This window comes from Rutilus rutilus, assembly GCF_951802725.1.
Source record: "Rutilus rutilus genome assembly, chromosome: 16".
NCBI lineage: Eukaryota > Metazoa > Chordata > Actinopteri > Cypriniformes > Leuciscidae > Rutilus > Rutilus rutilus.
This window is the reverse complement of record NC_140224.1, coordinates 1,336,372-1,351,038: the sequence shown is the minus strand read 5'-3', so window position 1 is coordinate 1,351,038 and position 14,667 is coordinate 1,336,372. Positions and strand designations below refer to the sequence as shown.

General features: G+C 38.0%; 1 protein-coding gene across 10 annotated transcripts in view; it reads left to right on the top strand.

The window, feature by feature from the left end:
* Nucleotides 1-14,667, top strand: part of LOC311306526 (uncharacterized protein) — a 92,322-nt gene that overhangs the window by 24,318 nt on the left and 53,337 nt on the right. For all 10 annotated transcript variants that reach the window (XM_084434972.1, XM_084434971.1, XM_084434970.1 and 7 more), the window contains 8 exons: nucleotides 1,680-1,846; nucleotides 3,777-3,905; nucleotides 4,243-4,418; nucleotides 6,725-6,894; nucleotides 7,636-7,860; nucleotides 7,983-8,089; nucleotides 12,614-12,814; nucleotides 13,765-13,882. In XM_084434972.1, the coding sequence (XP_084291098.1) occupies nucleotides 1,680-1,846; nucleotides 3,777-3,905; nucleotides 4,243-4,418; nucleotides 6,725-6,894; nucleotides 7,636-7,860; nucleotides 7,983-8,089; nucleotides 12,614-12,814; nucleotides 13,765-13,882 (1,293 nt within the window). The remainder of the gene's footprint in view (nucleotides 1-1,679; nucleotides 1,847-3,776; nucleotides 3,906-4,242; nucleotides 4,419-6,724; nucleotides 6,895-7,635; nucleotides 7,861-7,982; nucleotides 8,090-12,613; nucleotides 12,815-13,764; nucleotides 13,883-14,667) is intronic.

Genomic DNA, 14,667 nt, shown 5'->3' with positions numbered 1-14,667 from the left:
GTGTCCACTTTATCACCTCATTAGTCATCTTATTTTCCTTTTCAGTTTTAGCACCCTCTAAGGTTAAGGCCCTGATATACTCACGGCAAGGTCATTTTTTTTGTCCTCCGCTTAGGGTTTAAAAGTGAACATCCAACGGCATTTAGATGAATATGTCAATATGTGCTGCACTTTCCTCTCAATAACACAATAAACACACAACAGAAATGAGAAAGCAGCAGTTCAGAAAGCATCTGATCATAGAGATGTGGACATGTTTATATTCAGACTCTCCTGTCTCGTCACGTTTATTCATACAGCACTTTATACAGTAAATGCGTTACAGTATTAAACATCTCAGTGTCTCTTTCAATTAGAATCACATCTTCAGTTTCTACTATAAAGCGGCTCTCCAGTGTGTTCATGTTTTTACTCGCATCCGAACAGAAGAAATTAACCAGAGATTCACACCTCAAAGAAGGCGGAGCCTCTGAGCCACACCCACCTTATACATCATCATCACTCTGACCAATAGAGACAGAGCGCATTCAGGCCGCGCCCACACCGGGGGGGGGGGGGCATTCCAAACGTCTTTATTGACTTTGACTTTGTGAGAAGCTGCCTCGTCATTTCTGACTTATAACAAAAAAAAGCTGCTAAGGTGTGCAGCAAACAAGCTAAAAACCCAGAATTAAGTGTTTATAAGCTGTCGACCCCAAAAAACGAGCGTTTAAGGACACAGAAGTGGATACAGGCGATTGAGACAGAGCGCAACGTGTCATATTACTCTGAGAACTAACTTACGCCCGCTGGAGCGACAGGATAGCTTATCTTACAGAAATATAATATATAAAACTGACATTTGGATATTTGACTTACCAGAGACTAAATGTTTTCTGCACACATAATGTATTTTTAGTGCATACTGAGTGTCAGGATTACCGATTTGTTTCAGCCTGTATCCACTTTTGTGTCCTTAAATGGTTGTTTTTGGGCTCGACAGCTTATAAAAATGAATTTCTGTTTTTTTTTAGCTTGTTTGCTGTACCCCTCGTCACATGGCAGCTTTTAGACATTGTTTTGTTTTTTGTTACAAGTCAGAAATGACAAGGAGGCAGCTTCACACAAGTCAATGGGGACAGTTGCAGACAGTCCAAATTGTCAACGAGTGGATCTCTGAGCTGAGTGAGTGAGTGGAGGCGGGGCTCATTTGCATATTCATAGAACTGCGCATACTAAAATGAGGCAAGGGTGTCGAGTTACAGTCAAGATATTTTAAGGCATGAAGACATTTTTATCAAGGAAAAAAACTTTGAAATATGTCATTTTGGTGATCAAAGATGAGTTTTAAGAGATATAATTATTGACTACAGGGGGACTTTAATAAAAAATTTTTTTTATTGTTAGTTATGTTAAAAAAAAGGACCCTTATTGTGAATTGTTACCAATTAATTCAGTACAATTTTAGTTAGCTGACAGTCTAAAATCTAAATTACTTTTGCTCGGGTGCTTAAATTTTGTTAAGAAAAATTGCATTGATTTGTTGCATCGTTCTTGATGCAAATCTATAGATTCCCTTATTATTAAGGTTCTCCTTTTCCTAGGGAGTGTGTATAATCAGTATCAATGTTTGTTGAATCAAATGTTCATACTTGATTTAAATACTTTCCTGCCTAATGATGTGGTCCTGTTTTGCATAGCTGACGTGAAGAGCTACTTCCAGGATCGTGTCGCCAGCTTCAACAGCACACCTAGCCTAGCTCAGCTGCGCACGCTGGAGAAGAAGATCGCAGAGCACTTCAGATTCACAGACTTCAGTCAGCTGCAGCAGGGAACCTACCTGGACTTCATTATCAAAAACAAAAAGGTGTGTGTTTCTGCTTCACCTCGAAGTCAAGTCACCTTCATTTATACAGCGCTTTAACAATACAGATGTTTCACAGCAGCTTTACAGTGATGATAGGAGATTACAGTAACAGAGAGTGTTTACTAGGCTTTACAGCAGATCTAGAATAAAGTTATTGTCCAGATAAAGTTAGTTTTGATTGATTTAATTCCGTTGCAAAGATCATTAGTTATTATTATTATTTTTTTATTTACTTGCAAATTGTTTTATGCGCTTTATCTGCATGTAAGGTGTCCTTGAGTGTCACGTAAGGCACCTATAAATAAAATGTATTATTATTATTATTATTAACCTTAGGGGCCGCTTACACGACACCGTTTTAACGGAATACAGAAAACTTTTAATGTGTTCTGGCTGTTCGTTTGCACGCCAACAGTGTTCGGTGGCTCGTGAACGCAAACTTTGAAACAGGTTCCAAGGCGCAAGTTTTGATTTTTTTTTTTTTAAACGTTATCATCTCCGTGTAAACTTCAAAAACGTGAATCATGCACATGCGTATCACGTGTTTAGTCTATAGATATATGCGTGTTTGAATATATATGTGTAGGCATGTAGTCTATCTTTACAAATTGACCTCACCAAATTACTTAATGCAAATGCACCTTAAAGGGGGTCATATAATGCCATTTTTGTACAAGCTAATATGATTCTTTAGGGTCTAAATTAAAAGTCTGTAATATACTTTAATTAAAAATTCTCATTAGTATTGTAAGAAAACACTCATTTTACCTGGTCAGAAACAGCTCTGTTTTCAGCACGCCGTTTAAGTGCATGTGTCTTTAAATGATAATGAGCTCTGCTCCCCCCGCCCCTCTGCTCTGTGCGTACACCGTAACACAATAACACAATAACCATAACGTGTTGTTCATTATAAACGTGGGATTATGAATTATATTGAGAACGTCGTACATAGAAAACATGCCGTAATGTACCCTGAGTGTAAACAGCCGCATTCATCGTGAAGCGTGCAGCTAGCAATTTGCAAAGATTAATGTAAATATTAATATAAAGGTTAATAAAACGTTACACTCACTTCTTCTTCTGGAGGTGCAGCAGGAACACGAATAGTTGGTACCGATCCTTTTTTCAGGAGCAGCTTCTTAGCAAAACCAGCTTTATAATGACCTCGTTTGTAATTTAAAGCAGTCTGGTGTGTGAAATGATTCGCGCAAACATGAAAGCATTGCTGTTGATCGTGGGGAAAATTCCCTTCAAAAACAAACTCAGCCACTGCGTCTTCAGCGGTTCGGATTTAGGAACATCAAAATGATGCTGTGTGCCTTATTACACCCGAGAACACCACACTCGCTGAGACGCCATTCTGCTCATAGACAGTGCTCCAGCGTATCAACAATGGCGGACTATGATGATTGACAGCTCGCTCACGAGTGAGGGCGGGTCTGTGTTGAAACGCTGCTGTCAATCAACAATCATGGGATGGGCGTCGATTTTGTGACGTCACAAAATCGAACGGCTTGATTTGAGACGGGGGAAAACATAAGAAGATTAAAAAAAAAAACACTGGATGGATTTTTATCATTATATGATGGTTGTGTACAGGCACTGCCAACACACATGTCAGTACAATCAACTTGTAAAAGTGCATGTACCATTATATGACCCCTTTAACTCACAAAACGGATCCATAAGAGGTTTATTTCAAAGAAACAATATGTCTCTGCCTTATATTTACTCATATGTGACCCTGGATCACAAAACCAGTCACGAGTCGCACGGGTGTATCTGTGGCAATAGCCAACAATACATGTTATGGCTCAAAATTATCAGTTTTTCTTTTATGCCCAAAATCATTAGGATATTAAGTAAAGATCATGTTCCATGAAGATATTTTGTAAATTTTCTCACGGCGTGTGTGTTGCTCTTCCCGCAGATCCTCCAGGAGGCAGCAGGGGGCGCCGTCTCCATCGACAACCAAGATCCCGGAGCCAACGGATTCAGACCTTGCAGACAAGACGTGTTCGAGTTCATCAAACAGTGCGGGGAGGGAGACGCCAGCAGAGTGAGTTCTGTCGCCGGCTTGTCTGTGCATGTTACGTGTCAGAAGAGCTTTTGCGCGGTGTGACAGATCACAACTCTGATTAATATTTGCCGTGACAGATAAAAGACAGCCTCGTACTTGTAGAATCAGATGAACAAACAAGTGTGGTTGTAGTTCATGAATGCTTTTGAATACGGATCTAAGGTTGGATTCCTTTTAAAGAAGAAAGAATATATAGAAGTTTCATGTTAAAACAACATTTATTTCATACAAAATATATATTTTACGTAGGGATGCTTTAAAATTTGTCCGGAACACCAAGTTTTTAACATTTGTTTGTTCTGTTGTCCCGGATCAGCTGCCGTTCATCGAGGCGGCCCTGAGGAACCACTACGGGATCAGGGACAGCCGGGAGCTGGGTCACGGGCCCCTGGGTTGTCTGGTGAATTACACGCAGCGGCAGAAAGATCTGAGCGGGGACGCCGTCGCCAGTGTGGTGCGCTACGAGTGTCCGCTGATGCCCGACGGGTCCGGGTGAGGCCTGAGGCTGCTGTACCAGCGAGATCACAATGAAACCGCACGCGATCTGGCAAAGGCTGCGATTATTTTATGCGCAGCTTATCAGTGAAGCGGCTGATCAGTAGTACATGCTCCATCTGAACACCAGAGGGCGTCTCTCGCACTCACACACACACACACACACACACACACACACACATATCCATCTGAACACCAGAGGGCGTCTCTCGCACTCACACACACACACACACACACACACACACACACACACACACATATCCATCTGAACACCAGAGGGCGTCTCTCGCACTCACACACACACACACACACACACACACACACACACACACATATCCATCTGAACACCAGAGGGCGTCTCTCGCACTCACACACACACACACACACACATATCCATCTGAACACCAGAAGGCGTCTCTCGCACTCACACACACACACACACACACACACTCACCACATATCCCTCTGAACACCAGACTCTCTCTCTCACACACACACACGCACACACACACACACACATATAGCCCTCTGAACACCAGAGGGCGTTTCTCACACACACACACACACACACACACACACACACACACACACACACACACACACACACGCACACACACACACACATATAGCCCTCTGAACACCAGAGGGCGTTTCTCACACACACACACACACACACACACACATACACACACTCACCACATATCCCTCTGAACACCAGACTCTCACACACATACACACACACACACACACACACACACACACACACACACCCTTCTGAACACCAGAGGGCATGTCTCTCACTCACACACCACATATCCCTCTGAACACCAGAGGGCGTCTCACACACACACACTCACACACACACACACACACACACACACACACACAGACATACGTATCCTTCTGAACACCAGAGGGTGTCACTCTCACACACACACACACACACACACACATATATATTCATCTGAACACCAGAGGGCGTCTCACACACACACACACTCACACACACACACACACACACACACACAGACACACGTATCCTTCTGAACACCAGAGGGTGTCACTCACACACACACACACACACACACACACACACATATATTCATCTGAACACCAGAGGGCGTCTCACACACACACACACACACACACACATCATCTCACAGGAGGAGGAGCTCAGCTGTCCTCATGAAGAGAGTTTGGAGGAAAAGTGTGTTATTAATGTTATCTATTGTTGGACAAGAGGTTCATAAATGCGTCTCATGTCTGGAAAGATGTTTGACACGTGTTGCTTTTTCAAATGCTCGTTATAAGCGACTCAAACTCAGAGCTTTCAGAGTGAGCCGCGTTTCCTGAGCCGTACGTCACTGACAAGCTGCACATTACAATCACAGACTTTGCCATTTCATAATCACGATAAGCCAAATCACAATAAGCGACTACATGTAAATTGTGATTAATTGTGCAACGCTATTCTCTACTTTTCTCTTAAAACCTATAACCTGTAAATAAACGACTGTAAAACTTATACAATACACCACTGTTTTCAACATTTCAGATTAATAGTAAAGTTATGAAAATTATGTTATATAGGATTTAATGTTATAAGTCGATTCTCAATTTTAGAGGTCATTCTCTCACATAAATAAATAAGGTGCATTCTGGGATGCTTTTTAAACACTATTGAAGGTGTTGGCATTTCAGTACAATTAATACTTATATACTGCAAGGATGCATTAAATCGTTTAAAACATTTATAATGTTAGAAAATATTTTTTTTCCAAATAAATGCTGTTCTTTTGAACTTTCTATTCATCAAAAAATCCTGAAAAATAAAATGTATCACGATTTCTACAAAAATCTGAACTGTTTTCAACACTGATAATAATCATAAATGTTCCTTGATCATCAAATCATCATATTAGAGTGATTTCTGAAGGATCGTGTGACTCTGAAGACTGGAGTAATGATGCTGAACATTCAGCTTTGATCACAGGAATAAATTACACTTTACTATATATTCAGATACACAGATGATTTACATTATAATAATATTTCATGTTTATTACTGTATTTTTGATCAAATAAATGCAGCCTTGATGAGCAAAAAAAATGTATAACACATTAAAATACAATTTTAGTGCTCTAAAAGATACAGTTAAAAATGTATCTTGGATGTTTTCTTTCCACTAATCTGATAAAACACTTTATGAAAAGCCCAAAATCTCAGAACTGACAGATGACCTTAAACTGACCTTCATAAGACCCTGTTGATATGAGGCCTCATTGAGTGTGTGTGTTCTCAGGGAGTGTGTGTCAGATACGGTGGGTCTGCTGGGCGAGGTGAGCCGGCTTCAAGCGTGTGTGTGTCTGCGCTCGGCGCCTCTTCTGCAGGATCTGCAGGAATGGAGTCAGTGGGAGCTGGTGTTTCAGCCCAACCTCGGCCCGATCAAGGACTTCATCGACAAGCACTGTGGTGGGTCGGCTCGCACACGCATGCTTCTTCTTTTTGTTATTTTATGTTTATTTTGATCATTCATATGTGACCCTGGACCACACAATCAGCCACATGGGTCAGTTGTAATTGATGTTGACTAAGCTGTTAGATGTCAAACTAATTTTATCCCTTAAAACTCATATTTGATCACTAAAATGACATATTTGTAAAAAAATTATTCATGCCTTAAAATATCTTGAATATAACTCGACACCCTTGCCTCATTTAGTATGCGCGGTTCTATGAATATGCAAATGAGCCCCGCCTCCACTCACTCAGCTCAGAGATCCACTGGTTGACGATCACACGTTGATCTGATTGGTTACAAGGTAGTTTGTGACGTCAGAAACACCAGCGATTTCAAAGCGTGTTTTTGAGACTGTCTTTGGTTCACTGCAGTTTTAAGGAGGAAATACTCAGCAATGGTGTCGACTTATGAACTTACACATGCTTTGACTTAAAGCAGATTAAAAACACCACATAGACACATAAACAACATTAAAAGCTGGATTTTCACCACAGGGCGAATTAACTTTAATTAAGTACTGCACAGGATATGAAAGTCTTCTCTACGACAAGATTCAAGCACAAAAACACGCTTATCGTCTAATAATTTTAATCGTCAAAATCCCAGTAAATATCTAGATGTCATTTTTTGTCAGTATTGGGGATAAATGTCTTGTTTCCTGTTGGTTCTCACTGCAAACATCCTTTACCCAGGTAAGACGGAGCTGCTGGCTCTCGAGGTTTCTCCCGGTGTCTTGCTGAGAGTCACCACCGATACGAGCGACAAGCACTTCTCCGAGTCGGCACAGGCTCTGGACCCGGTCGGCACCGCTGGTCACCTGGTCTCCATTGTGGTGTCTGATGGGATACCGAACACGCCCACGGCGCTCTTAGCCAATCACATGGAGAGTGCGCTGAACCTCGCAGTTGCACAAGAAGGTAGGAGGAGCTTTTCTCACGTCTTGTCTGCACTTGTTTGTTTATCTTGTCTGTAACACATGATCTCTGCCAATGATTTAATGTTGGACTCATGTCATGTTTGCCTTCTGGTTTGGAAACAGCAATAGCGCCCGGGGAAGATGAATACTCGTACGGCGGCGTGGCTCGGTTTGTGCTCGAATGCATCGCTAAGATGCCCACCAGAATTTGCAAGGAGCTACTGCAGCAGGTAAAGAGCGAAATCATTCTGGAAGAAACCAACTTTCACTGTGCATTACAATACAAATATTGTTTTTCAGTACAAATATCTAAACAGAAACATTAAGATATTAACTTGAGAATTAAAAATTCTTAAGTTATGAAGTGTTGTTTTCTGAAAACATTATCAAAATGAAGTCAGTTTGTATTAAGTTAACTGTCACTGGCCCACCGGTGGGCCCATTTGCCATTGCATGTTTAAAACATTTATATCCTATACTTAACCTGATTTACTATTGACAAACAGTATATCGTTGGAAAGCTCTAAGTGTGTACTTTTCATATTTGACCACTGTTTTGCAGGTAATATTATGTAGTGACAAACATTTATCAATTTGTGGCAAGAGAAAGTAGCGAAAAAATCAAACTATACCAGGAGTTGTGACCTTTGTTATGAGAAACCAATAAACACAAACTTAAACTTCAGTTTTTAAGCTAATAAATCAAACTAAATATATTTTTGAAAACAATGTTTTGAATTAAAAAAAAAAGGACATCAATCTGTGTTGTGGTGTGAGGTCAAGTGGTAACAAGTGTCCTTTAGGAATCATCAACTGGGCATGAATGTCACCTAGTGGCCTTTGTTGGTATAGCAGCTCATAAAAATCTCATTTTTTAAGATATTAGTCTCAAATTTGGAACACAACTTCTTTAGAACTATGGCTTTTATTTCATATAATTTTTAGGGTGAACCAAATTTTTATTTATATATTATTTTAATAAAATATAAAAGTTTTATTGCAGTACTTTTTTATTACAATAAACTTAAACAGCTATAACTGTTTTGTTATTTAATTTTTTTTAATAAACTTCAAAGTCTCTTCTTTAAAACAAGACCAGAATGAGGATTCCAGAATTACATTCATTTGAATTTCGACATCAACTTTACAGGCCTACACTCAACAATGGGCGTGACAGTTAACAGGTTAAAACAAACACAAATATCTGTCAATGGGACATAAAAATTGTTGTTTTCACTTTAGATTATGTTTATTTTTCTGACCCCATTGACAGATATTTGTTCTTGTTTTAATCACAAACTCATTTTGATAAGAGATATGTTTTGTTTTCTGAAAAAAATTATCAATTAAGTGCCTTAATGCTTTAAATTAAGTTTGTCACTTAAAGCCTATATGTATTATGCATTATAAAGGTATTCATAATGCACGTTTTAATTACGGCTGCATGCCTTTTGTGCTTGAAGGGACACGAACACACGACATTGTCAATATGCCCGTCTCGGCGAGTATCCTCGTAAACACAGTTGCTTATGAACGTAATCAATTGAGAAAGAAAATGGATGCGTATCGTTATATTGGATCCATGCATTAGTTCTTAAAGTGACAGCAGCCTAATAAACTTGCCTCTGTCTGCGTCACTAATGTTCATCAAACAATAAAAGACAAAGAATTAATCTTAGTTAAAGCTACAAAAGTGATTTTCTCTATGTTATTTTACATTTGATGATTCAATTTCTCTACCTGAATACTGTTAAATACCTGAAAAACATGACGCACTGTTTATTTCAGTTTTATCTTTGTTCTGTTGTATCATAATAGAGCTATTCAAGTCATCTGGTTAAATCATTTGCATATCGCAGAAAATCAAATATCGCAATGTCAGTGTTTTCCAATATCATGCAGCTCTAGTTATAATTATAATTATATCCTATATCCAAAGTTAAAATGCATTATAATATTTGCAAATTCCTTGTTGCGTCTGAAATTTGTTGCTTGTCAGTGTTTTAATGCATTATAACTGTGGGTATTATTATTCATAGGATCATACAATGCATTATAAGGCATGATTGCATACAAATACTTTTATAATGCATTATATATGAAGGCTTTAAGTTAAATGTTACTGATATATGTAAACTCTGTTAATATCTTCAGTCATTTTGCTTCTTCTCCAGGAAATGTATTTCTATTTAAGAATCTTTAGATGTTTGTGCAGGAAAACAAGACAGAAACACTGAGGAAGAACATCATTTATTGCAGTGGTGTTTGTCAAATATTGCTAGGCGAAGATCATTTTCCCAACCTTTGATTTTAATAACGTATTAGTAAATGTTGAAATTAATACCAACTAAGATTGATCAATGCAGTTCATGTTCACTAAGGTAGTTAAAGGGGGTCATATAATGCCATTTTTGTACAAGCTAATATGATTCTTTAGGGTCTAAATTAAAAGTCTGTAATATACTTTAATTAAAAATTCTCATTAGTATTGTAAGAAAACACTCATTTTACCTGGTCAGAAACAGCTCTGTTTTCAGCACACCGTTTAAGTGCATGTGTCTTTAAATGATAATGAGCTTTGCTCCCCCCGCCCCTCTGTTCTGTGCGTACACCGTAACACAATAACACAATAACCATAACGCGTTGTTCATTATAAACGTGGGATTATGAACTATATTGAGAACGTTGTACATAGAAAACATGCCGTAATGTACCCTGAGTGTAAACAGCCGCATTCATCGTGAAGCGTGCAGCAAGCGATTTGCAAAGATTAATATAAATATTAATATAAAGGTTAATAAAACGTTACACTCACTTCTTCTTCTGGAGGTGCAGCAGGAACACGAATAGTTGGTACCGATCCTTTTTTCAGGAGCAGCTTCTTAGCAAAACCAGCTTTATACTGACTCTCGTTTGTAAAGCAGTCTGGTGTGCGAAACGATTCGCGCAAACATGAAAGCATTGCTGTTGATCGTGGGGAATATTCCCTTCAAAAACAAACTCAGCCACTGCGTCTTCAGCGGTTCGGATTTAGGAACATCAAAATGATGCTGTGTTCGTTATTACACCCGAGAACACCACACTCGCTGAGACGCCATTCTGCTCATAGACAGTGCTCCAGCGTATCAACAATGACGCGCGGACTATGATGATTGACAGCTCGCTCACGAGCGAGGGCGGGTCTGTGTTGAAACGCTGCTGTCAATCAACAATCGTGGGAGGGGCGTCCGTCTGTGTGACGTCACACGGTCGAACGGCTTGATTTGAGACGGGGAAAACATATAAGGAGATAAAAAAAAAAAACACTGGATGGATTTTTATCATTTTATGATGGTTGTGTACAGGCACTGCCAACACACACTTCAGTACAATCAACTTGTAAAAGTGCATGTACCATTATATGACCCCTTTAACTAATGTTAACTAATGAACCTTATTGTAAAGTGTCACCAATATTGCATTACATTTTCCCATCATCACTGGGATGTTAGACGAGACGTCTCGTGGGTAGGAACCAGAGGCTCTCGAGGTGGGAGAAAGTCCTGCATCTAGGTTGTTGTCATGACAACCGTTGCCGAGTGTCATTCTTCGAGGGTTAGAGGTTCAGTCTCCTGTCACATCATTAGTCTCGAGCGCCTTTCTTCATTCCCATAATGATCCCACTCTCCCTGCTGGATAGTTGGTGTATGATTAGCCTTAGGCTGACACTTGGCAGCTAATTTCTGATTGGATGAGTCATGTTGTGTTTTGCTGCTTGGCTATAAATGACCTTAAGTTGCAAAGTCCCCCTGTAGTCAATAATTGTATCTTTTAAAACTCATCTTTGATCACCAAAATATGTAAAGGTTTTTTCCTTGAAAAAAAAAAGTCTTCATCCCTTAAAATATCTTGAATGTAACTCGACACCCTTGCCTCATTTAGTATGCGCGGTTCTATGAATATGCAAATGAGCCCCGCCTCCACTCACTCACTCAGCTCAGAGATCCACTGGTTGACGATCACACGTTGATCTGATTGGTTACAAGGTAGTTTGTGACGTCAGAAACACCAGCGATTTCAAAGCGTGTTTCTGAGACTGTCTTTGGTTCACTGCAGTTTTAAGGAGGAAATACTCAGCAATGGTGTCGACTTATGAATTTACACATGCTTTGTCTTAAAGCGTATTAAAAACACCACATAGACACATAAACAACATTAAAAGCTGGATTTTCACCACAGGGCGACTTTATTAAATGAAAACCTTATTGTAAAGTTTGATCAAATATTCTTTAAAAGTAAATTTAACACTTTATTTTACAGTTTTTTTATAGTATTGCTTTTCTTACTTAGTATTTTTGTCTTGTTTCCAGTCCAAATATCATTTCATTTCTCAAATCAAGGTGCATTTACTAAAGTAGTAAAATGATATAAGATGTTAAGTGTTGTTTATTTAAGTGATTAATTAAGTGTGTTGATGCTTAAAACAAGCACAATTATCTGCCAATGGGGTAAAAAATAATAATATTGTTTCTGTTTGAATTAAGATTATTTTTCTTACCGCATTGTCAGATAATTTAGCTTTTTTAAGCATCAACTCACTTAATTAATCACTTAAATAAACAAGACTTAACATCTTATGTCATTTCACTCATCTAGTAAATGCATCTTGATTTAAGAATTTCTAGATATTTGGACTGGAAACAAGACAAAAATACTAAGAAAAGCATTTTTGCAGTGTGTGTTTTTATGATTCGGTGTTTTGATTGTTTGTGCAGGTGTTCTTGGAGCCGCTCTCTAAAGTGCTCGGTCAGGCCAAATCTAAAGCTCTCCTGCTGGACGTTGCCCGTTCAGACACGCGTCACCTGATCAAACTGCATCAGATGGGCCTTCTTCTGGGAATAACCGAGTGGAGAGGAGACTTCAACAGCAAACTGGTTTCTCCAGCTCGTCCCGAAGTGCCCGCGCAAGTCAAGAAGGTCAGAGTTCACTTCTAGTTTCCTTAATCAGAACCTCGTTTCAAACTGGATTCTGTAGACAGCGAAACTGGGCTGTTTCAAACACTGTTCTAACTTTTAAATGTTTATTAAATACACAGTAACTGTTCTCGAAATAAATCCGAAATTGCGATTTAATTAAATGAATATATGCTCTGCATGTTTTATTGTGAAGCGCAAAACTGTGTAATTGCGCAAATACTTCATTTTTTTATTTTACAATGAAATATTACATATATATATATATATATAGAGAGAGAGAGAGATTTAAAAAAGGTTATAAAATACAGTAACTGTTCTCATCTCATTACGAGGACGGATGCATCGAAATTAAACCGAAATTGCATTGACTGCGATTTAATTAAATTAATATATGCGCTGCATGTTTCAGTTTGAAGCGCAAATCTGTGTTTATTTACACATGAGCAGCTCATTTGAGTTGCTTTAATGTGCATTTTTCTTAAATTTACAATGGAATATATATATATATTATATATATATACATATATTTTTATTTTTATATTTTTTTGCAATTTAATAATTATTATTATTTATGAATAATAATAATAACATTTAGTTGTAGTATTATTACCACTATTATTTACAGCCATTCTGATATATATATAAACGCAACATTTTGGACAAATTGTGCAGCACTACAAAGAAGCCTGGATTTTTTTAAATCGCATTTTAAGTCTCATTGCAATCTTTATCACCAAAATCATGCATCTCTAATTTAAAGTCATAAATGATAACCTGCAGACAATGCAAAAGCAATTCATCACAACTATATAAGTATAATGATATAACTTTATATATGTTTTTGCCTTGACGCTGCTTCTGAATGGCGTTACAGGAAGCATGTGAAGTAACTGAATGAGAACATGTTCAGATTTAGGGTTTGTTCATCAAACACCTTCTAATCTCTGCAGTTTGTGGTGGAGGACTCGATGAGCGACATGTCGTCAGTGGCGAGTCTGAATGAGATGGAGAACGATGAGCAAATGCTCAGCTCTTCGTCCAGCAGCCCGAGAGGAGCCCGACTGCAGGGTGAGCGTCACTCGCTTCTCAGTCAGATGAGTGTCATGTTTGGGATATGTGTGGAACAGTGTGGTGAAAGCACATGACAAACCTGCAGCTGTGCAGTTACAGAAGTTTAATTAAAGACTCTGAGCTTCTGTTGTTTGATTCTTAGGGTCAGTGAGAGGGATTTTACTGCAAACCTTAAAAATGAAATAAAAGAACATTACAAAATAGGGATTAGCGTGTAGGATCATATGGCTTAAAAATTAAAGATAGACAATAAAAAAGTGATAAAAATGTGTAGAAGAATATGATTTAAATGATGTAAATTAATAATAAAAGTGATAGAAATGTGTAGAAAAATGTCTTAAAAATGTCTTAAAAAAACAATATACAAATAAAATGATAAAAAGGTGTAGGAAAATATGGCTTAAAATTTAAATAAAAGAACAATAAATAGTGCTAAACGTGTGTAGGAAAATATGGCTTAAAATGATATAAAATAACAATAAAAAGTGATAAAATGTAGAAAAATATGGCTTAAAAATGATGTAAAATAACAATAAAAAGTGATAAAATGTAGATCAATATGGCGTAAAATTTGAAATAAAATAAGAATAAAGTGATAAAAATGTGTAGACAAATGTGGCTTAAATATTATATAAAATAACAATAAAACAGTGATAAAATATGTAGAAAATATGGCTTAAAATGAAATGAACAATAAAAAAGTGATAATGTATTAAAAAAGAGTTTAAAATGTAATAAAAGAACAATAAAAAGCTATTAAAATGTTTAGCAAAATATGGTTT